The sequence below is a fragment of the Salminus brasiliensis genome, chromosome 22 (genome assembly GCF_030463535.1).
Source record: "Salminus brasiliensis chromosome 22, fSalBra1.hap2, whole genome shotgun sequence".
In the NCBI taxonomy this organism is placed as follows: Eukaryota; Metazoa; Chordata; class Actinopteri; order Characiformes; family Bryconidae; genus Salminus; species Salminus brasiliensis.
The window spans coordinates 4370732-4395827 of NC_132899.1; the positions used below are offsets into that span (position 1 = coordinate 4370732).

Here is a 25096-nt window from a genome sequence, read left to right on the forward strand (position 1 = left end):
AACCCCAGCGGGTCAAACCTGTACAGTCAGGGGGTCTGTGATTTCTTTTTTTCTTCTTGTTCCAAGTGGGTGTTTTGGTCTTGCTAGGTAGTACTTACTAGGGTATTGCAACACTCTGGTATACCATAGGTACCACCTAGCAACGGCAAGGCGACTACAACTACATTTGGAACAAGAATGCATTTCTTTTGAGCCAGTACAAAAGTGCTCGTTCCATGTGGCCGTCTTAGTGTTGCTCCCAGGTGGCTGCTAGGATGTTGCAATACCTAGCAACACCGAGTTAACCACTTACATACACTCACGGTTCACGAAGTGTGATCCGGGGAACCCCAGCGGGCCAAGCTGTCAAGTCAGGGGGTCTGTGATTGCTTTTTTTCTTTTTGTTTCAAGTGGGTGTTTTGGTCTTGCTAGGTAGTACTTACTAGGGTATTGCAACACCCTAGCAATACTCTGGTATACCATAGGTACCACCTAGCAACACCAAGGCAACTAAAACTACATTTGGAAAAACAACAAATTTCTTTTGAGCCGGTACAAAGGTGCTCGTTCCATGTAGCTGTCTTGGTGTTGCTCCCAGGTGGCTGCTAGGATGTTGCGATACTCTAGGTACCACCTAGCAACACTGAGTCAACTACTTACGGTAAGCACTTGTTACTTTTGTCTCACATATCATCAAAGTTACATTAGCTCAAAAATGAAATATTGCTAAGTAGTTGCACCTAGTAAATCATGAGTATCGCCTAGCAACGCCAAGGCAACCACTTGAAACAAGCACTTATATATTGTGCTTGTTCCAAGTGGTTGCCTCAAATCTTTGAATTGAACTTGATTTTGCTAGGTGGTACATGTAGTATCCCAGGTGGTTGCCGGGGTGTTGCAATACCATAGGTAACACCTAGTAGATCAGAGATGCAACCACTTGGAGCAAATCTTTTTTTATTGTTTTTCCAAGTGGTTGTATTGGTGTTGCTAGGCGGCACCTGTGGAATTCCAATTGATCACTTTGCTGTTGCAGTGTGGTCGCTGTGGTATCCCAGGTGGTTGCAAAGAGGCTATTGAAGAACCTCATGATAAAATAAACTTACATGAATGTGTGCAGGGAGAAGTCTTTGCGGCTGGCCGCAGAAGTGGACTTGAATCAGGAGCTGAGCGAGCGCTTGGGATTGGGGAGCAGCGACACACTGACCAATGGTACCCGGGCTGACCTGGAGGCGGCGAAACGATTGGCCAAACGGCTCTTCAACCTCGACGGCTTCAGGAAGTGTGACGTTGCCCGCCACTTAAGCAAGAAGTAAGTGAGTCACCAGTACTGCTCTCCTCCACGTGTGGAATGAGCAGTCCTAAAAGGGGCCATCAGCATACACCTGACCAATCACAAGGCTAACATGACTCCACCCTCTGTTGGAGTCTGAGCAACCGTGACTTGGGGAGTACCTGCCCCGGCGTGCCCCATTATCCTTCATGTCCGGTGCCCATCGCCCCTCTATTCTTCACTGAGGAATTTAGCGGCTGGGTGCCGGGATGCACGGGAGGTCCCGACGCAGCACTGTAGCTCAGGCGATCTGCTGTTGTCCTCCACCCACCCATCCCCAGCCCTACCAGCATATAGAGGTAGACCATAGAGAGGCGACAGGCGCCGGATATGATGACCAACGGGGCTCACGGGGCAGCCTCTCACCCAGTCGCAGCTCGAGCTTGTGTCTGAATATGAGCTGGTAATACGGTTCTAGATTACAGAACCAAGATCTGTTCATTAGAATATTAAGACCACGCCCAGACGGTTCTCAGAGAGTGTTTTATCAGATTTCTGCTTTGTGTTTTCGGAGTAAACTTTGCTGAGTGCTTCACTGAACACCCAGGTTTAGTCTTAGCATTATGGTTAGTATATAGCTATAAAAAAGGGTTCTTTGAGGGATTTACATTTTCAATTAAGGCATTTAGCAGACGCTCTTCTCCAGAGCAACTTACAAAAGTGCTTCACTATTTACCCAAGAAGAACCTCAGCTGGTTTAAATAGACTAAACATTTAAAGATCCTCTAATCGTAGACTTTACTAAACACAAGTCAATATGAAGACCATAATACTCTTCTCTTCGCCTGAGTATTCTCAGAAGAGGAGGGTCTTCAGTCTGGGTTTGAAGACAGCGAGCGTTGGACTCTGCTGTTCGGACACCCAGGGGAAGCTCGTTCCACCACTTCGGTGCAGGACAGAAAAAAGCCTGGACGCTTGTCTTCCGTGGATTTTGAGGGATGGCGGGTCGAGCCGAGCCGTACTTGAAGCTGAAAGGACTCTTGGTGCAGATCGGCTTTTGACCATTTGAGGGATGCCATAGAAGAACCACTGTTGGTTCCATAACGAAGCATGTTTAAAAAGACTTAAAGACATAAAATAAATTATTTATGTAGTAAAATAATTATTTTTACATTATAATTACATTTAACAAAATGAAACCCATAGGGGTCTTGGTCGTCTTTTATTTTCAGTGTAGCTCCTTGATTCATGCTATTTAAGCAGACTGATTATGTATTTATGCATTTAACACATTAAGTTTTGTAAGAATTAACATGTTTGCCATTAATTTAGCTATTACTATTATTTATATATTTATTACTATTATTTAATTAGTATAACTCTGAACTGTGCTTGTATATTCTATGGATTCATTTAGAAAATGAGAACTGGAACAGGCCATAAGGAATCACTGTGCTTCCCTACTTTTTAGGGCAGTTCTCCAATGTTAAACCTGCAGATTTGATGGGTGGTGGTAGATTTGGTAGGCCCACATCTTGGATAGGCCTATCTTGAATATGTCTGTATATGATGCCCCTTTGGACTTGAAAGGTCGAATCTGAATGTCGATGAGGACCTTTTTCTTAGCAGTTGATGAATGTGCCTGCAGGCCTCTGTTTGTCTCCAGACTCCGTCATATCTGGGCCACTCTGTGTCCCCGCTGGCTGGCATGGATCGGTTGTTTAGACACCCAGTGGCGCTGTGCCTTTGTGTGTTTGGAGTTTAAGAGCTCTCTCCTCTCCAACAGATGCACCATGGGAACAGCAAACCCCCTTCAACCCTGACCAACTGTTCTGGAAGAGCTTACTGACATGTCTGTCATTCACTGATGCTCCCGCTCACTCTTTCCTACTCTCTCCGCAGTAATGACTTCAGTCGGATGGTAGCAGAGGAGTACCTGGGTTACTTTAACTTTACAGGACAGACTTTGGACCAAGCGCTAAGGTTAGTGTACAGTTCCCTGGTTTGATTTACTAAAACTAAGTGACATTAATGTGTTTTAAAGAAAACAGTGTGAGTACAAACACTTGGAGATGGAAAAATCGGGTCCACAAAGTAAGAAATCCACCCCAGGTTTTTGTTCCAACTTCCTGAAGCACAGGACAGCCATGGTCAGCCATGGCAGCTAGTACATTTTTTGTACAGGAGCTGCCATGACTGACCTTGTGCTCTGATACATGAAGAAAATAATTTCTTAGTACTGTACAATTATAAAGAACACATGAGCATGCCAGCCCAGCAGGAGGTGCTAACTTCTCAAGAGCAAGCGTAATGGCCAAAACAGACCTAAATACAGCTTGTAGTTGAGGCACATTTTCTAACAACAAACATTTTCTCACTGCGTTCAAGCAGCAGATCTTCTTTTTTTATGTTCTGTTGCTGTAGCAATGCCACTTGTTCTGAATCACCTACACATAACAGAGAGGTTCAGCAGAGTTCTTTTAGCTTTTTCCAAATGTAAGTTCAGCACGTTCTGCCCTGGTTTGATGAGAGTAAACGGTGCAAATGAACATTTTTTGAGGCTGTGTTTTCAGGGTGAATTTGAATACATGTGGACGGGCCCTGAGTTTAAAAGTTTTAAAGATTACATACAGAAATTATACCATTTTTTGTTACACAGATACCAGCAACCATGGTAAAGATGAATTTTGTTGTTTACTAGCTTTATCTTGCACTAAATATTAGTGGTGTTATGGTTCACAAAACTCAGCCTTTCTGAGTCACAGATCAGATCATTTTTTCGGATCAGCAAAAAATAAAAAGAGAAAAATATGAGACAGTATCAGTATCGTTTGTAGATGGGATCGCTGGTTCGAATCCCAATCACGCTGCCCAAAGAGAGCACAATTGGCCTTGCTCTCTCTAGGGTGGGTAGATGGCTCTCTCCCCCACATCACTCTAGTCAGAACCGGGGACGTTGCATCGGCGGCAGTTTGAAAAAGAGGTGTGGCTGGCAGCGCACGTGTCTGAGGGGGCGTGTGTTGGTCCTGCCCTCACTAGTGTCAGGTGTGTTGCATGTGATGGGGGTAGGAGGGAGAGAATATGTACGGCATGAGCATGAGCCAGCGATATTGTGCTCATACCCCCATAACTGCACTTTGAGACCCTCTCCAGATCCTTCAGCGGGTTTGGTCCTCACTTGAACCGACTCCACAGGCTCTCTGTATTTTTAGAGAACTGGTGATGCCGGAAGGCAGCCAGCTTCTGCAACTGTCCACCTGGGACATCTTGAAGACGCTCTTTCTTCTCAGATCGCCCTCCTAACCATATGTGAGTCCGGTCATGCTGCTAGCCATCGGCAGCCGGGACCCTGGGAGAGCATGGTTGGCCTTGCTCTCTACGGGGGGGGGGTGGGTAGATGGCTCTTTCTCCCTGCATCATTTCAGTGCGATGGCGTCTGCTGGCTGATGCATCAGAGATTGGTACACGGCGCTGCATCACCGGCAGTTCGGATAAAGAAGTTTGCATGTCGGCCTTCATGCTTCCAGTGCCGGGAGAATTGCATGTGATAGGGGGAGGATATGTATGGATTGGGAGGAAATCTATTTAAAATGTCAACAATTAAACTTTTTTTAAATTAAATAAATAAATAATTCTTTATTTGGCCTTGCTACAGTCAAGGCCAAAAAAAATATTGGCACCCCTGCACTTTTTTCACAGGAAATGCAGCACTTCTGCCAGAGCGCCACTGCAGTTATAGATGCTTTGGTATTCATGTCATTTTTTATTTTCTTGATTTCTAAAAACAAAAAAAAGCCAAGAAAAAAGGGACTGGACCAAATGTTAGGCTTCCTCAGATTTCTTTTTGGGTAGCACACCCGACTCGAAACGACCGAAATCAATGGCGTTCTCTAAGCATAGACACAGCAAAGTCCAGTCTGGCTTTTTTTTTTTTCTTCATGTGCCTGAGTCAACAGTGAGGTCCTCCTGGGTCTCCTACCATGGGGTCCCTTTTTTTTTTTTTTTTTAGGGTGACAGAAAGTGTGAGCTGACCCTCTCGCATCCTGTAGGTCTGCAGGTCGGCTTGAATCTGTTTGGAAGTTGGTTGAGGTTCTTTTGCCACAATTTCTTCATTTCACGCAGTTCTTCATGGCGTTGACCTTCAGTGAATCCATGTACATTTAGATACACTATATGGATAAAAGTATTTGGACACTTGCTCGGTTGTTGTTTCTTCTGAAATCAAGAGTATTAAAAAGAGTTGATCCTGTTGTTGTTGGAGTAACTTTCTCTACTACATTTTGGAGGAGCTTTGCTGTGAGGAATTTGATTGCATTCAGTGACCAGACTGTTCAGTGAGGTCAGGATGTTGGCGTATTGGATGGAGCACCAACATCATTCCACAGCTTAATTCTGGGGGGCTTTATACCCCTTTATAGCCCACGCCTGGCATTAGGCGGCATGGTGCCAATAGGTTCATGTTTATATTTCCTATTCTAGTCCTATTCTATTGGCAGTACTTTACTCTATAGGGACTAGACAGGCTGTTTCAGCAATGGGTGCAGCTTAAAGTAGCGGAATGCATTCATTAAAAGGGGTGTCCACAAATATTTGGACGTGAAGAACGTCAACGTGTAGAACCCAAGCATTTGGTACTACAGCAAATTTCTGGGAAATGTGCAAGTGCAAGGGTGCCAATATTTTTGGCCAATAAGTCGTTGCCTGATATTTGAAGGCCATATGGGACCTCTTGGCTCGTCCAGTCGGTGTATTTTCTGACCATGCATGTGGATGATTCAGGCTTGGTTTGGTTTGTGTGTCACCTGATATTTATACCCCAGTAAAGGAGGAAGCTGTAATTCCCCACCTAAAAATCCCCAGAGACTCACGTCTTCTCAAAACTGGAATGATTATGAACATATTAAAAGAAACATGCCATAATAAAATATGCAAAACACTACATACAGCGATCGGCCATAACATTAGAACCAGGTTCACATTGCAGGTGAAGAGAAAAACGCTGATGAGCTTCATCTACAGTGGCTGGATCTATCAGGAAGCAAGTGAACAGTCAATTCTTGAAGGTGGTGGTGTTTGTGTTGACAGAACCAAACTTGTAATGACTAGAAAACTGGGTCAGAACATCTCCAAAACTTCAGGCGGGTCTTGTGGGGCATTCTTTTCGTTCTCGGTATGCAGTGGTCAGAACCTACCAAAAGTCCTTCAAGGAAGGACAAGCAAAAATGGTGCCCATGGCTCATTGATGCTCAACTTCCAGAACCCAGCTGAAATGCTCATGTGGGGCTCAAGCAGGTGGAACAAGGGCTAGACAGGTTCCAGGTGGGCCTGGGATCTGCGTGGATCTGTACAGTTGGGCTTACAGCCTACCTTAATCTCACATGGGTCCCATCTAGGCCTCATGTGGAGTGTGCAAACCAGATGAGCTCCATGCTCCCATAACTGACCCAGTGGGAGCAGGGTGGGCATCCACATGTGGGGCCAACATGGGCAACACTTTCTGGTCCACAGTTGGGCTACCTATACAGGGCATGTTGGCTGGGAAAGGATCTGCTGCTAACGTCTTGATGTTTGTTCCAGAAAGCACAGAACACCTTCAGAGGTCCTGTAGAGTCCATGCCTGGACAGGTCAGAGCTGTGTTGGTGGTTTTAATGTTATGGCTGATTGGTGTAATGGAATATACAACTATTAAGCACAGGGTAGTAGAGATTAGACAGGGTTTTTTGAGGGGGGAGGGGGTACTAATGGACATTTCCAGTGCTGTCAAGCACTCTGTTAGAGTGCCATCTGCTGGTCATGGTTATTCAGAACATGGTATTTCAGTGTATTTGGCAGATTTCAGGAATTCCTAACATTTGGCAGGCCAAAGCTCTGTTCAGCCTTGAGATGTTGGAGACGTTTGACCATCTGTGTTTCTTCATTGCGTTACTCTTTGTTTACTTCAGGACCTTCCTGCTGGAATTTGCCCTGATGGGAGAAACTCAGGAGAGGGAGCGAGTTCTAGCTCATTTCTCACGAAGATACCTGCAGTGCAACCCCATGCTCATGCTGTCTGAGGGTGAGTTTCTTAAAACGCGTGTGGTAGAAGAATACATGGCCAAAAGTATTGGGACGCCTGGTCGTTCATTGTTTTTTTTTTTTATCCATAATCAAAGAGTTGATCCTGCTTTTGTTGGAATAACTGTCTCCACAGTCCAGGAAGGAGGGGTTTCTACTGGGTTTTTGAAGGAGCATTGCATTCAGCGACAAGAGGTCAGGACGTTGGATAGTAGTGGATCACCACTACCCCTCATCCCCATTCCACCATCCATCATTTCCAGAGCACACAGTTCTTCCACTGCTCCACGGCTCAACTTAAGCAGCTAAAAGCAGCTGAATGCATTCGTTAGAAGGGGTGTCCACAAACATATGGACATTATAGTTATATTTCATACTAGTTCTACACGTTTCTACTTGAAACACACCTTAAATTGAGTGTCATATGTACCATCTGGGAGTCTTGAAGAGTGAACTAACAGCCACTGTGCTTCTAGACAGTTCTGCAGTTGTACTGCTTTATAGACACTGACCCGACGGGAACAGGGTGGGCATCCATATATGGGGCCAACATGGGCAACGCTTTCTGGTTGGGCTACCTATACAGGTCCCACATGGGCATGTTGGCTGGGAAAGGATCTGCTGTTGTGTCTTGATGTTCCAGAAAACACAGAACAGGGGGTGTCAGAGGTCTTGTGGAGTCCATGCCTGGACAGGTCAGGGCTGTGTTGGTGGTTTTAATGTTATGGCTGATTGGTGTAATGGAATATACAACTATTAAGCACAGGGCAGTAGAGATTAGACAGGGTTTTTTGAAGGGGGGGGGGGTACTAATGGACAGCTCAACTTAAGCAGCTTAAAGCATTCGTTAGAAGGGGTGTCCACAAACATATGGACATTATAGTTCTATTTCAGACTAGTCCTATATGTTTCTAATTGAAACACAACCAAATTGTCATATGTACCATCTGGGGGTCTTAAAGAGTGAGCTAACAGCCACTGTACTTCTAGACAGGTCTGCAGTTGTACTGCTTGATAGGGTTCAGTAGAACTGGATGGCCAAAAATATCCAGACACTGAATTCAACTGCTTTAAATCGCAGCTACTGCTGACCTGGGTGTTCAGGTTTCCATAGAAAAGCCCTTAACCAGTAGAATGAGCTGCTCTTGAGCTCTCCAAAGCCAGGTTTTTGTTAGAGATGGCTGTGGTGCAGTCAAGCTACATTCTCTGGATCGTTGGAGCTCTATCCAATACCTTTAGGATGGGCTGGAGTGGAGTTTGTGATCTAGAACTAACGATCCAACATCAGCACCTAATCTTACTAACTGTGTAAGAATGCCGTCAGAATAGCTGAGGCTTGGCTGATGTTATTTAGCTGAGACTGTTGATCTTGGCAGCTAGTGCCACCAATAATGTGATATGACTGAGTGAGTAAAGCCCCCTAAAAGCGTAACCCCACTGTCAAGCATCAGCTGGAGGCGTATAAATCCCCCAGCATTGGGTTGTGAAGCAGTGGAACTGCCTTCTCCGGAGTGATGGGGCTTCATCCAGTACCTTTTGGATGAGTTACAGTGGCATTTGTGATTAAGAACTGATTGTGTATGCTATCAAGTCCTCACAACAATGTTCTTATATCTAGTGTAGAGACTTTTGAGAAGAATCGGGGAGTTTTCTTGCAGGTGGAACAACCTCCCTATTATTACCCTTGATTTGAGAAGATTCTCTGGAGAAGCAGGTGTCCACATACTTTTGGAAATATATCGTAGTTTCCTTGTGTACATCCTTGTGTATTAAAATAAAAGAACATGGTTGGAGAGGATTATTCTGGAGGAGTCTGGAGTCTTATTTAAACCTCAGCTGTTTAGTCTGCTCTGATCTTGATTGATGGTTGAAGTGAGGGGTGGTGAAGAAGATCACCATCATGGCCAGATCCAGAGAGCTCTCTGAGGCCTTCAGAAAGAAGGGTGGAGATACAGAGGAGTCTCAAAACGGGATCCTTATGTATTGATATTGTTTGGCTTGGCTATTGATGTGTCCACATCTCTTAATAGAAAACTAAATGCACTTCATGTCCAAAAGTTTGTGGACACCTCTTCTGACGAATGCATTCAGCTACTTTAACCTATTGCACCCATTGCTGACAGATGCAAACACAGCTTGTCTAGTCCCTTTAGAGAAATACTGCCAATAAAAAAGGCAGACCTCTGTGTCTAATGTCAAGAGTGGGCTAGAGGGGTATACAACCACCAGCATTGAGCTGTGGAGCAGTGGAAGAACTGTGTTCTTGGAAAGATGGATGGTGCTCCATCCAGGTCTTTGGGAATCATTTGTGGACCTCACCAAAGCTATTGTCTCTGAATGCAATAGGATAGATATCTTTATAATATCCTTGATTTCAGAAGAAACCATGAATACGCAGGTGTCCCAATACTTTAGTCATTTAATGTGGTTGTGCCAGTCCGGTGGGATGTAGGATTAGTAGCATTATCTTCAACTCTATGCTTCATCTATGTGTTTGACTTTGCTCTTACAGATGGGGTCCACACGCTAACCTGCGCGCTGATGCTGCTCAACACGGACCTGCATGGTCAGGTGGGCATGCGCGTAAAGGAGGGGGAGGAAAGTAATATTAGGCCCATTTCTCAACACAAAGCACAGAGCAGCTCTCACCACAGGTGTCTTTATCCTGGAAATACATCCTGCCTGCAGTTTTGTATTTTATGGTTTATAATATCTTATGAATGCTGTGTTGGATAGAAGAAGGGTTTTAAATTAAGGTTCAACCTTGACAGTCCTTTTCTTATTCTTGCCCTCTTCTAATCGTTCGTTCTCACACACACACTCTCTCACACACACACTCAGTCATGTGGAGCATTCCCTGCTGAGTTCCTGTGCTGTGAAGTGCTGGAATCAATTTGTTAAAATGGCTCGCCGCTGTCTGTGTGGATCAGAGAGCATCCTCAGCTCCAATCCACCCAATAAAACAGCCCCTCTCTAGAAATACCACCTTTAAGCCCACATTGCACTTGCCTACTAATGACATGACAATATCATGAAAAGCAACACATGCATGCTTGCTTCCCACTTCTATGGAGAGAAGGGCTTCTTGATTTTATTGATTTATTGATTTTATTTATCGGCTTCCGTCTGTTCTCTATGATTGGGAGCTCATGGGTTTATACTGTTGGGTATGAATTGTAAGGGAGGAAGGGATAAAGGCATAAGATGAAAATCTCTGAAACCTCTAAAAGATATGATCCCGTGATATTTGAGCCATGAGATTGTAAAGGTTCTTCATACGCCGTTTGTCCAAAAGTTTGTGGACACCCCTTCTAATGACCCCTGCCTTCCCAGATCCCGTCCACTTTTTGCAAATTAGATTCGAACCAAGGATTGGGAATAAAGCCTCCCAATCGTTGAGTTGTGGAGCAGTGGATGAGCTGTGTTCTCTGGAATAATGGTTGGAGCTCCAACCAGTACTTTTGGGAGGTGTTAGGGAGTTGGGGATGATGAGGTGGGGTGGTGATCATCATAATCATCATCATCATCATCATCATCCAACATGGTGACCTTATTAAATCCTCACAGAACTTCACTTCACTTGTCTTCCCTGGACAGTAACGACAAGCTTGTTTTTTAATAACCTTGATTTCAGAAGAAACAGTGAATGAGCAGGTGTCCAAATACTTTTGTACATAGTGTGTATTGGGACACCCACCTGCTCATTGATTGTTTCTTCTGAAGTCAAGGGTATTAAAATGAGCTGATCCTGATTTTGTTGTTTTGAGTGACTGTCTCTACTGTCCAGGAAAGAGGACTGTCTACTAGATTCTGGAAGAGCATTGCTGTGAGGATTTGATTGCATTCAGTGACAAGAGCATGATTGAGGTCAGGATGTTGGATGATGATCACCACCACCCCACTTCATCCCCATCTCATCCCCAACTCATCCCATAAGTACTGGATGGAGCTCCACCACAATCATTCCAGAGAACACAGTTCTTCCACTGCTCCAAAGCTTAATGCTGGGGGGCTTTATACCCCTCTAGGCCACGTCTGGCATTAGGTGGCGTTAGGTTCATGGTTAACTATGCCAGAGAGTCCTATTCTATTGGCAATACTTCTTTGCACATCTTTCTTTGTCCATAATGGGTGCACCATTCATTCATTAGAAGGGGTGTCCACAAACTTTTTTTTTTTTTAGACATACAGTGTATCTTCAGTAACTGTCTCCGGTCTTGATTTGGCAGAACATTGGAGGAAAGCGGATGTCCTGCACTCAGTTCATTGGGAACCTGGAGGGACTGAACAGCGGCCATGATTTCCCAAGAGAGCTTCTCAAGGTAGATTACCAGTGATTTCTCACACAGGCATGAGAATACACACACTGCCAGAGACAGACACATGTGCATGTATACCTAACAAATGCACGCACTCAGCATACTGATTTATACTCCGGTGCACCCAGACTGCTTTGTACAGCAGGTATATGTTGTGTGGTGTCCATTTACTTTATTATCTGAGTGAATAAATGAGTGAGCGGTCAATTGTCTGTTGTGTTTTGCGCTGCTGTTTTCTGCGTTCTCGGAGCAAAGGGTTTTTTTTTTTCCTGAGGGAATTACCTCCCCATTAGGCTGTTTTTCATTAGATTTCATTATTACATTATTGCCTTTGTGTCAGAGATAGGAAGCCAGGCATATTTCGGTTCCTTTCATTAGGCCCCCAGGCACATTCGAAAATCAATCAGCAGCGTGCCTGGCCTTATGCTAATGAATGTTAACGAGGTTTGCTTCGTTAAGACTCAGTCGCTGAATTTGTTTTCCAGTAAAGAGGATGTTTTATTTAGGATGTCACTGGGTACAACTGCCATTATGGTCCACTGGAGGGTCCTTACTGGAGGTCATGTTGAGTAATGCTGTTCACTTTGTTCATATATTGATGGCAAGATCATTGCCATAGTTACCACTTAGCGTATGAGGGGCCGGACCGGAGTGGGGAGGAGGGTGGGGGGTGCGCAATGTGTCAATTGAAGAAATAAATAAACACACTGGTTGTGCTTGTTAGTTGGTTATTGACCACCAGATCAACACTGTAGAGACTGATGAGTGTACTGGGGACGTTCCGCAATGGAAAGACTAAATGTGTAATTTGAAGAAAATAGGGAAAAACCTTGTATCTCCAAGCTCAGACAGATGTAAAAGAACATTGCTGTCACTCAAAAACCTCCATTTCTGCTCTCTGTTTCTTCAGGTTATGACATATTGTGAATCTGGCAGCTGTTCTTCACATTATTTTCGAGCTGGACCAATAGAAATGCTCCAAAATGACTTTTTTTGGAGATACCAGGGTTTTGTGTGACAATGATGATATTAAATATGACCGTACAATAATAATCCTAAATAAAATTTTAATTAAATTGAAATTATGATAAAAAAAATATGTTCAGTTGGTCCCGAGCTGCTTCTTCCACTAACCAGACCCCTAATCTACCCCCATTGATTTACCCCCTTGATATGCCCCTCCCTTCCTCCCTCCGTTTTTAATCAGACCAATCAGACGTGATTAAAGTCCACATTCCAGCCTTTAATTTAAGGCTATTTACTTAATTCCATACCTTTCATGTTCACCTGTTTCTTTTATACAGATCCCCTCATTTCAGGGCACCATAATGTTTGGGGCTGTTGGCTTCGCAGGTGCTTATGGTTACTCAGGTGGTTCCATTGCTTCATTAGTGCAGACATAAGAGACCCAGAGACCACCCTATATTCTCAGTTTCTCTGCTTTTACTATGTATAGGCAGTGTGTTTAGAGAAATGAACATTTGCACTGTATTTAATAAACCATGGACTACATTTTTTCTAAATTCCAAATAAAATAATATTATTTAGAGCATTTATTTATTTATTGCAGAAATGACAACTGCTCAAAACAGCTGCTTAATTAAAATGATAATAATTATAATGTAAAGAAGTTATTATTCAGATTTAAACACAGTAATAATATCTGAACTTTGAGAGCATTCAGAAATCGCTATGGTGAAATAATAACCCCGACGGCCAATCACAGCTCTCATGTCTCGGCCGGCTCTCCACTAGTCTTTCACATTGCTGAATCTGCAGACTATGAACGGCATAAAGTCCCAACAGCAAACTCAGCTCTGTTTGATGAAATTCCTGGAAGAAAATCCAAGAAATGCAAATTTATGAGAACAAATTAAGTGGACGCTTCATTTTTTCCAGAGCTGTATTTTCATAGATGTTTATTGTTACTTTTTTTAATAATCATTTTTACTTTTAAAGTAAAAGAGTAAAGTAATTGTTACTTTTTTTAAATAATAATTAATATAAAATAATATAAAATTTATTTAGATTAATATAAAATAATTAATAATAAATAACAATTGTGCTCTCTTAGGGCCCCAGCATGACCAGGATTCGAACCAGCGATCCTCTGATCATAGTGCCTTATTTTGCTGGACCACTCGGACCACCCCATTGTTACTTTACCTTTGATACAGGATTGACCTGTATTGTGCCACATTCAGAAAGCAGTCCTGACTGGACACTACTTACCTACCAATCAGCATAGGTTGCAATGGCACCTGTCAAGGGTGGATAGTCAAGACGAGACCCGACCCAAAAGCTAGTTGACCGGGTCAGAACATCTCCAAAACATCAGGCAGGTGCTCCAAGGAAGGACAACCGATAAACGGTTTATTGAAAAGGTTCATTGATGCTCATAGAGGCCCCACCTCACAACGTCTACTGCTAACATCTAGGTGTCCAGGTTCCAGGTACCACAGAACACCTTCAGAGGTCTTGTGGAGTCCGGGCCTCGATGGCTCAGGGTTGTTTTGCTGGCAAGAGGCTTAGCTACACAATATTAGGCGGGTGGTTTTATTGTTCTGGCTAATTGATGTGGATACATCGTTAATTCTGTGGCGCTGTCCAGGGTGTTGAAGTCAGTACTGTTTGAATAGTAGACACAGAAGGTCGTGAAGCAGCGAGTTTGTCCGTTGTTATTGTAGTATAGATAGAGCCGGGCTCTATCTCGCCCTCTCTCTCTCTCTCTCTCTCGCTCGCTCGCTCTGTATTCCCTCCAGCTATCACTCTCTCCCTTGCAACACCAGCTATTACTTTCTTCCCTCCTACTCTTCCCAAACGCATTTCTGCTGCTGAGGCGAGCCAGCTCACAGTACATGAACCCGGTACACCCGAGCATCGCTGCAGATGAAGGCCTTCTTTGCATGAGTGACGTAAGAACGGGAGCTGCGCTGGGAATGTTCGGCCTGTCTCGGAGAGTGGGTGCCGTTGCCACGACAGCAGTAATTGTGTAAATGGTAATTGCATCCTGAAGGACGCTGTCATGTTGGGAGGCACACACTGAGAAGACCGTGGAGAGACATCAGGCCCTAGCAGTGCTGGAGCTGATTGAATGAGCATGGCTGCTGTTCATTAAAACCTGCGTGTCCAAATATTTGTGGACATTCATTGCACCCATTGCTGACACAGCTTGTCTAGTCCACTGCCAATAGAATAGGACTCTCTGGAGCAAATCAACAGGAACCTTTTGGCCAGCAGGGTATAAAGCCCCCTGGGCATTGAGCTGACGATGCCATTTCAGCAGCAGTTGGAAAAGTTGGTGGCTGGCTTTGCATGTATCGGAGGAGACGTGTTGGGTCCTTACCTTGCTAGTGTTGGAAACATTGCTAGAGCTAGGGGGAGTTATAAACAGGTGGGTTTATTGGCAGCATCAAATTTGGATTAAAACTGTTTACAAAAATATTATAAAAAAATTAAGAATTGTCTTTAAACATCATTTATTAAAATATTATTAATAGAAATCACATTTTTAGAGTCCCTCAGCAGCCAGATGCACTACCACTATGGCTCAGGGGTCGCAAGCTTGAATCCCGAGCCATGCCGCTTTGCCATCAGCAGCCGGAGTCCTAGAGAGCACACTTGGCCATGCTCTCTCCGGGTGGGTAGATGGCGCTCTCTCTGCTCAACACTCTTAAGCGATGTTGGCTGGCTCAGACGCCTGTTAGCTGGTGCGGCGAAGCTGGGGACCCGGTGCTTTCCTCCGAGGGCGTCGGCTGCCCAGCGATGCCCAGCGGCAGTTTGAAGAAGAAGAGGCGGCGGCTGGGGAGGGAGACCTTTGTTAGGTCCTTACCCTCCTGGTGTCGGGAGCATTGCTAGTGCAAGGGGGAGTTATGAACAGGTGGGCGTTATGAACAGGTGGGCGTATTGGCAGAACCAAACTTGGAGAAAAGGGGAGTTAATACATTTTCTTGTGGTGAAAAAGGTTAAGAACCCCAACATTTATTACTACTGAAAAATGGAGGGAATCTACCCGAACACAAACAACTGAAGAAATGTCTTTAAGCGTTATTTATAAAATAGCATTAATAGAAATGTAATTTGGGGGGGTTTGGAGTGACTCAGCAGGCTCGGAGATGTCGCAGGCTTGAATCCCAAGCCGTGCCACTTTGCCATCAGCAGCCGGAGTCCTAGAGAGCACAATTGGCCGTGCTCTCTCCGGGTGGGTAGATGGCGCTCTCTCTACTCAACACTCTTAAGCGATGTTGGCTGGCACAGGCGCCTGTTAGCTGGTGCGGCGAAGCTAGGGACCCGGTGCTTTCCTCAGAGCGCGTCGGCTGCCCAGCGATGCCACATCAGTGGCAGTTTGAAGAAGGAGAGGCGTCGGCTTGGTTTCACATGTATCAGGAGGGCGACGTGTGTTAGGTCATTACCCTCCTGGTGTCGGGAGCATTGCTAGTGCAAGGGGGAGTTATGAACAGGTGGGCGTTATGAACAGGTGGGCGTTATGAACAGGTGGGCGTTATGAACAGGTGGGCGTATTGGCAGAACCAAACTTGGAGAAAAAGGAGAGTTAATAAATTTTCTTGCGGTGAAAAAGGTTAAGAACCCCAACATTTCATTTCTACTGAAAAATGGAGGGAATCTAACCGAACACAAACAACTGAAGAAATGTCTTTAAGCGTTATTTATAAAATAGCATTAATAGAAATGTAATTTGGGGGGGTTTGGAGTGACTCAGCAGGCTCGGAGATGTCGCAGGCTTAAATCCCAAGCCGTGCCACTTTGCCATCAGTAGCCGGAGTCCTAGAGAGCACAATTGGCCGTGCTCTCTCCGGGTGGGTAGATGGCGCTCTCTCTACTCAACACTCTTAGACTATTAACTTTAAGCTATTATTAATAATAATATTATTATTATTATTATTATACATTAGATGCAGGTGCAGCATATATGCAAATAATGTAGCAAATTATAAGCAGAGCTAATTATTAGACCGTGTGTTTGTGTGTGCTCTAAGAGTGAGATGCTTTGTGGATTAAACAGGCAGGCTTCATAAAACTGTGAATTTGGAAGCGTGAAGCGTTGCGCTCTCAATTCTACTGATCTAATGGCAGCAAGAGACAAAGGAGTAGCACTGTAGTCTCTCTGCGTTCTAATTGAAATACGCTGCAGTTTCCTACTGTAAAATGTGCCCTGCATTTCACACATTCCCACATGTGCTGATTGTTCTGCGTTCATCTCTCTCTCTCTCTCTCTCTCTCTCTCTCTCTCTCTCTCTCACACCTCACAGAAAGGACAAGTGCAGAATGTTAATCAGCTTTCGGTGTGTGTGTGTGTGTGTGTGCTCTCTCTCTCTCTCTCTCTCTCTCTCTCTCTCTCTCTCTCTCTCTCTCTCTCTCTGTGTATATGTGGACCAGTTGGACGGCCGCGATTGGCTGTTCGGTAGCCGAGCGCAGAGGGAGGGAGATATGCATTGAGAGTGAGAGAGGGAGGTAAAGGGAGAGAGAGAGGGAGGGAGGGAGGAAAGAAAGAAGCTCACAGCCTCAATCAGGTCTCTCTGAGACTCAGCCGCTTTCCATCAGCTACAGCGAGAGGAGCGAAACCGAGAGAGCGGGTAAAGGACCGCAAGATCCGGGGGGCCCGAACCGAGCAGCTCCCGCCACAGTTCCAGTGCAGCAGCATGGGGAGGGATTATGAAGAAGCTTTCCTCTGAAGCTGGAGGGGGTCGACGTCCCTGCGAGGAAAGAAAAAGAAAAGAGGAGATGGATGGATGGATGGATTAGGATAAGAATGACGCATGTCCTGTGAAGCTGGAGTTCTGCTCGCTTCTTCTGCGCTGGAGGAGCTGAAGGAGGAGGTGGAGGAGGAGTGGGAGCGACAGGCGAGCAACAGGAGAGATGGAGTCTCGTTCCTCTTCGATATTCCAGAGAGCGATATTCCAGCTTAGCGCGTGAATTTGATTCCTTCTCAACTGACTATTTATTTTTTTTTATTATTATTACATTTTTTTTGTGTTTAATTTTTGGAGGGATCTGGACCCTCTTGCAGGTTGAAAGGAAGACCCCTTGCGCTCCCATCCAGCTCGGTTGGTGTGTGTTTTCATGTATGTATGAGTGGGTGTGTGCTCACTTCTTCTGTTCTGTCATCTCTCGGTTTCCGCCCGTTTCATCCATCTGTTGGATTCTGGCTGTCCTTTCGCACTTCTGCAAGCATCCCTTGCCATCTGTGAGAGTGTGTGAGCGCGTGGATGTGTGCGCATGTGAGCCTTTTGCCTCCTGTTGGATCACCAGTCACCTGTTTTGAATGTAGGAAGGTTGGTTGGTTGGTGGCTCCTTTGGTTGGACATTCTACAGGTGTGATCTTCATGGACCTCCTCAGACTTAAGCTGTGAAACCTGCAGGGTTTTTTTTTTTTTGGTGAATTCAGACACATGGCTCCTTTGGGTTTCTGGCTTTTTGTTGACGAACTTGCTCAGACCTTGTTTAGTCTCAAAGTTGGAGATGGACAATTAAGGTAGCACAGTAATGGAACTATGAATGGAGCCCTGCGCTAAAAAGCTGGATTACAAACCCTGACATCAGCAACTTTCCATAAAACACTGGACAGGAACTGGTCAGTTACTAATTCCCATCTTTCTGAGAACATCACTTCGGTCCATACCTGGTCCTCTGAGGGCCCATTAGTTGGGAGTTTTCTGCCCTGAGTAAAGATCTGAAAATTTCGGCCCTAATACTGACTGGACGTTGGTGTGGTGAAGCCTCAGGGTCTCGGTCATCATGATTGGCGTGAACAGTCTCCACTCTGCTGGCCGCCTACGCTCTCGCTCGCTGTGTTCCGTGCGATACGGGCGAGATTTCCGTATGATGGACCCTTTCCGCTACCCCCGCACGCCCCGCTCGCGCTCCCTCAAACCGCTGGTGTTCCCCGACCTGCTGGGCAAGGCTCAGGACGGCCAGAAACATCCACAGTTTCGCAAGAGGAAGAGGGTACGCCGGCTTTTCTGCCTTACTTGTATGAGCTGTTTACCTGTTTCACCTCATTGCATCACTCCCCACTCCAGAGCACACCCACACTGTAAAAGACGGGTGCTTTTAGGAACATCATGTAGGCCTTTAGCCTTAAAATAGCAGCTTCAGAACCTCCCCAACTCTATCATTCTCCGTCATTCCCCACTGCAGGCCGGAACGCTGCTGCTGCTGCTACTGCACTATGGAGCTCTGGTGGTGGAGCTGCAGGTGGAGAACCTCTCTCCAGAACTGCTGCTGTGTAACGCTGCAGAACCCATAGAGTCATATTAGTGTAAAATCCTGTAGTGTTACTCTACCGCCTCAGCCCACATGCTGCTCCACCTTCAGATCCAGGTCCAGAAATGCATCTGTACAGCCGTCTGTCCATGAGGGGGTGCTCTTTGTATTTACTGCGGTGGAGTAAAAGTGAGTTACACTCCCCACCTGTAGGGGGAGCCTGCTGTTTTAATCATTAAGGTGCTACAAATGGTTATAGTTGGCACTACTTCTTGCTCCTGGGCTCCCCCTACAGACGGTAGGTGTAAATCATGCTTTGAGCCAGCCATTAAGGACACGCATTTCACCTGCATTTCTGGACAAGCTGAAAGCAGTCAGTGGAGGAGCGTCAGCATGATGCTGAAGCTGCTGCTTTCAGGTTAAAATACTACATGTTTCTTTGGGTAATTTCATATAAGAACCACTTTTGATTCTAGAAAGCTCCAAGTTCATAAAAGAAAACGGGTTCTTTAGAGAACCAAAAGTGGTTCTTCTATGCAGTCAGTCAAAGAAACATTAATTAGGTAAGTAACCTGTCTACTACCCACACCAGTAACATCAATTCTCAGTTAATTCTAAGTACCGGATGGAGCTCCACCACCATCATTCCAGAGAACACACTTCCTCCACAGCTCAGTGCTGCTGGGGGGCTTTATACCCCTCTAGCCCACGCCTGGCATTAGGCAGCATGGTGCCAATAGGGTCATGTTTATTTATCTGCTCCAGAGAGTCCTCTTAGACCGATGTTCCGCTACTTGGTTGTCTAAAGGCCATTATTATTATAGTATATTAGGAAATTACTGTTTTAATTAAATATTAGATGATCACATTATTTAATGTAAATATTTAATGCTCATTTAGCAGAATCAAGCAGTCTTGTTGGTGTAGCAGAGGTGTTACACCACCTGGGTCGGGTTTTAATCCCCAGTCCAGTGGAGGGGTTGTCCATTTCTGTTAGCTGAATAATAGAAAGAATATGAATTACCATAGTTAGTGGTTATAGAGAGTGTACAAGCTAAAATGAGGTACGATTATATAATATCTGAAATATTGGACTGAATATTATATTTTTCCAAACTCCTACATGTTTGTGGTGGTTGAAAACTACATCTCAGTCACATGCTTTTTCTATATTAGCTATTATTTAATAAAAAAGTAATGAATTTGCCACCAAAATATCACAAATCCCTTCATGTTTGCTGCTTGTTCACCTTCTCTTTACCTCGTCTTTACCTGGATCACCTGTTTGATATTTCTGCCTTTTGTCTTTGTCGAGTCTTTATCTTTGTCTCACCATTTTCCTCCTGTTTGGGGTCATGTTTAGTTTTTTTTTGTTTTGTTTTTTTTACGTATTTAAGGAACATTTTCTTACAACCAAACGCTCTGACATAGAAGATCGCCACCATAACATTCTTCGTTTATTATGGTCTGTGCTGTTTTGGACCGTGTGTGCGTTTGTGGCGTGTGGGAGGGTGATGGAGGGGTGTTAATATCGAAGTGACATTCACTAGTAGATCATTTATAGGCTTTGTTTGGCTCGGAGGCTCTGAATGCCGCAGATATTAACGTTTGTTTGTGAGCGTGATTCGTTTGGTCCGGAGGGAAAGGCCTGCTGGTTTCTCCTGGTGATCGCTCATACACAAAATGGACAAAAGTATTGGGACACCTGCTCATTCATTGCTTTAAAAGATTATTATTTAAAAGACGTTCGTTGGAGGGAGTTTATACTGTCTATACTGTCCAAGAAAGAAATGCTTTAAAGCATTGCTGTGAGGCTTTGATTGCATTCAGCAACAAGAGCGTCAGTAAGATCAGGATGTTCACCAATGATTCCCAACCCACCTCATCCCCAACTCCCTAACTTGGCAAGCTGTGTGTGTGGATTTGCACCAAATGTCCACAAACATTTGGACATGTAGTGTATGATAGGACTGTTCGTCATTGATATTCACACTGCAAGCATGCTCACAACCATTTAGCATAAACAGGAGCATCCTGTAACTTACTGGAGGCTCACAGTGGATCTTAATGATGTCAATATACAGGGGCAGCTCATATCCCCTTATAACCAAGTGTCATCATGTATGAGACCTCTGCAACATCATATGATAATAAAATAGTTCATTATTAAATATAAAACCAGATTATAGTATAAATTAAACAATATAAAATCAGATGCATGCTTTCTGTCCCCTGGTGAATTATCAGTGCACTGCATGCACCAGAAAAGTACATACAGATTTCTAAGCCCAGTATTATTACCCCAGTAATATTTTAGAGGCAGTTCAGAGTATAAGGGTTTAAAGTTGTGAGCAATACATTGCAGGTGTGTCAAATATGATATGGAATAAGTAATATAAGCATTATAATAATGATAATAATTATATTAGATATGTTTTTGTAATTGATCAGAGTCAAATTAACGGTTTTAAATTCGGTTTTAAATGATGTTGAAATATCCAAAGTTTAAATGATGTAAATGATGCAATTATTGGATGGCTCAGGCTTTAAAGGGTTAATTCCGGGGCAGGCACATTATGCAGTTTCCGTTAAGCTGTAAAACGGCCCCATTTTCTCACATTCCCAACTCTGAATGCGGAACATCTCACCGATTATAACCGTTGTCATCTTGTCAACAGCTGTCAAAATCCAGCTGTCACTCCAGGCCCTAACAGCTGACACTAATGCTGAAAACAAAAGGCTTGCCTGGTAATGATGTTCAGCAGATGTTGGTGAACTACTTCCTTTATCTCCATGGCTCTCTAAGTGTGGTCCAGGGACCCCTAAAATCCTTTATTTTTTATATGTATATCATTTTTTTTTTTTTATCTCAGAGTCAAGATACAACAGTCAGCCATAACATTAAAACCACTGCTACAGGCTACAGTAAATTAGGCAGCAAGTGAACAGTCAGTTCTTGAAGATGATCTGTGCAAGCAGGAGAAATGGGCAAGACACTTTGACGAGAACCAAACCGTGATGTTCTAGACAACTGTGTCAGAGCATCTCCAACACATCAGGCAGATCTTGAGGAGTGTTTTCGGTATGCAGTGGTCAGAACCTACCAAACGTGCTCCAAGCAAGGACAACCTACAAACCAACAGGCAGCAGGGGCGTGGGCACTGCTGAGAAGGTTGATTCTGGCCTTTAGAGCTCTTGTGGAACCCAAGCCTCAACGAGTCAGAGCTGAAATGCACTAAGAAGGCCTTCACAATTTTAGGCCCCATATAAAAGAATAAGTTCCTTGAGGAACATTTGGAGGTTCTTCAATTTGAAATTATGGAGGAGTCTCTTAAGGTGCTTTGAGGAACCTTCAGGAAAAGGGGTCATTGAAGGTTCCTCAAAGCAACAAATTGACAAACCCCTTAAAGTTCCTCTAGGAATTTCGATTTTTAACAGTGCTTCAAATGTGTGGAATCAGAATCAGCTGCAGATGATCAGAACATGGTTGGAGAGGATTCTTCTGGAGGAGTCTGGAGTCTTATTTAAACCTATGACGTTTAGTCTTGATGTTTGAAGTGAGGGGTGAAGATGATCACCATCATGGTCAGATCCAGAGAGCTCTCTGATGCCTTCAGAAAGAAGGGTGGAGATGCAGAGGAGTCTCGGAACAGTTAAAAATCAGCCGTCCCACTGTCCACTAAATCGACTACAAGTGGAACAACTGACCAACGTGGCCAAGTCAGGACGTTCTAGTCCAAGTTCAGCCCAAGAGCAAAGCAGAACCTTAAGATGAGTGAAGAAGTCTCCAACAATCCTAAAATCACGTTAGCAGGTAGATCAAACCAGCTTGATTTTCATTGGAGGTTTGAAAGAAGGAGGAGACCTTTGCTGCCTTTAGGGAATACGTAGACCATAAGCAGGACTTCTGGAACAGGGTGCTTTGGACAGATGGTATAATGAGAAATGTAGGTATAATTAGAATAAGCTGGTCCCCCCCCCCCAAAAAAAAAAAAATCTATCCCATTTCAGCAGAAAGCCGTAATCCTTGTAGTGGGTGGGGTAACTTCTGTCATTCTGAAGCTTTTGTTGTCAGGTGCCAACCCTGAACAAGGCCTTGTTGCTGCATTGACTCAGTACTGTGATAATTGGTACTGACTGCGTGGTTATTTGTGGTTCAATACCCTGAATGATGGTGCTTTGTATGGGTGGGATTTGGGTGGAGGAGACAAATCATCCTCTCAGTATCTGTTTCTGTGCCATTATTGTCATACAGTGACGGAGGATATGAGCTATCGGTCGTGATGGAGATATCTCTTGCAGATACTCTTGTGGGTATTTGTGGCTAATTACTGGTTGTGTGTGTGTCTGTGTGTCTCTCTCTGCAGGCCCTGTACAACTCCATCAAGAACGAGAAGCTTCAGTGGACAATGTGAGTCTCTCTGTGTTTCCTCCTGCTCCACATGCTCATCATAACAGAGGCCAATGGATCCTGTTAGATTTCCTTGACTACACAAAAAACGATCGCTGAGGATTTGTGGAGTGTGAAAAATTGGCGTGGTTATCTCATCACGGAGGCAATCCCTCCATGCCTACAGTAAGGGGCAATGCACGCGGCTCACGGGTTCGTTCCTCCATTGTGAGGTCATAATGGGAGGATAAAAGCTGTGCTTTGTGATGTCACAATGAGACAGTGGATCAAAGGGGGCGGCACTGTAAGGCCGATTGTGTGAAGCACTGAACCTGTCTGGGTCTGTCTTGCATTTATTTATATAATTCATCAAATTAAAATAATTCGTAGGATTACCACCCGTCCATTTAGACAGTGGGTGCCGATTCGTCTAATTGTGTGGCCCCCTTTATGTCCAAAAGTATCCGGACACCCCATAAAGCCCACCAGCATTGGACGGTGGAGCCGTGATGGAGCTCCATCCAATACCGTTAAGATACCCTTAATCATCCATCATACATCAGTACTTGACCTCACTGATGCTCTCGTGGCTGAATGCAGTGAGATCCTCACAGCTGGTGTGAAGCCTTCAGCCATCAGCAGGTGTCTACAAACCTTTGGGCCTGTAGTCTAGCACTGTAGTATAGTGGCTACAGGTATACAGTAGGGGCAGTGCACAGCATTGTGATGTCATAATCGAGGTGGGAGGATAAAAGCGCTGAGGCTTTTTGATCTCACAATGAGGCTGTAGAATGTTTGATGATGAAAGCCATCAGAAGGCGGGAACGACGTATAATGGCAGCGGTAATGGCAATAACTGTGTGTGTGTGTTGGGGGGGGGGGGGGGGTGTATTGATGACGTCTGCCTGGACGACGCCGTAAGGGCGTTACTGTGTCAAAGATTTCTATTCTTGCTTTGCCATCGCAGTCACCAATTAAAATCCCTGGCTTTCTTAGCACTGTTGCCATGGTTACGCCTCCATGGCTACCGCTCCGCAGGAGCAGCGGCAATAGCAGCAGCAGCAGCAGCAGCCCTTCTCCGTTCGCTGATCTGAATTCGCAGTCTCACACACCACGCACACAAACACACACACACACATGCGCACACACACACACACACACCCACACGTAAACATGCGAAAGCGCACATCAGTACACTCTTTAAAGGGGCCTTCTTGCATCCAGCAGAGTAAAGGTGTGCTTACAGTCCTCCTACCACCTGTCTTAAAATAGCCTCCTCCTCTCTCTCTCCCTCTCTCTCTCTCTAGCTCGATCACACACACACACACACACACACACACACATATACATATACACACACTGCGCTGCAGCAGAAAGTCCAGTCCACTTTCTGCTGCAGAACACATTGCAATAACTTGGAGCTTATCGCAGCACTGCTGTTTAATGCACGCAAGCTGGTGGTATTACACTTTGCATATCATGCATTATATATGAGGGAGATGATGTGGGGGAATATAGGGTAGGCTGGATGAGCCAGTATGTTACTGGTGATAAAGGGAGGGGGGCCGCAGGAGACATGTTTTTGGGGATGGGGGGGGGGGGATTTGGAGAGATGGAGAGATGAGGGGATTGTACAGACAGGAAGGTTCACGGGGGAAAACAGGCATGTGGTGTTCATCTATCAGGACTATGAAGCGAGAAGTGCCGCAGCAACATCCCTTATGTACACTTTGTCCAAAAGTTTGTGGACACCCAGGCTTGTGGAGGTGGTGGAATGCTTTCTTGGCACATTTTGAGCTGTTAACACGCAGTATTGCTGACCACGTGCCCACGTGCATCCTTTCATAGCCACAGTT

The 25096-nt window shown here is 44.8% G+C and overlaps 1 protein-coding gene across 3 annotated transcripts in view; it reads left to right on the forward strand.

Moving 5' to 3' along the window:
- The window catches only part of LOC140543688 (PH and SEC7 domain-containing protein 1-like), a 96051-nt gene that overhangs the window by 44803 nt on the left and 26152 nt on the right, over nt 1-25096 (forward strand). For all 3 annotated transcript variants that reach the window (XM_072666839.1, XM_072666838.1, XM_072666840.1), the window contains 6 exons: nt 1100-1291; nt 3155-3235; nt 7196-7308; nt 9820-9878; nt 11537-11629; nt 23218-23261. In XM_072666839.1, coding sequence (XP_072522940.1) covers nt 1100-1291; nt 3155-3235; nt 7196-7308; nt 9820-9878; nt 11537-11629; nt 23218-23261 — 582 coding nt within the window. The remainder of the gene's footprint in view (nt 1-1099; nt 1292-3154; nt 3236-7195; nt 7309-9819; nt 9879-11536; nt 11630-23217; nt 23262-25096) is intronic.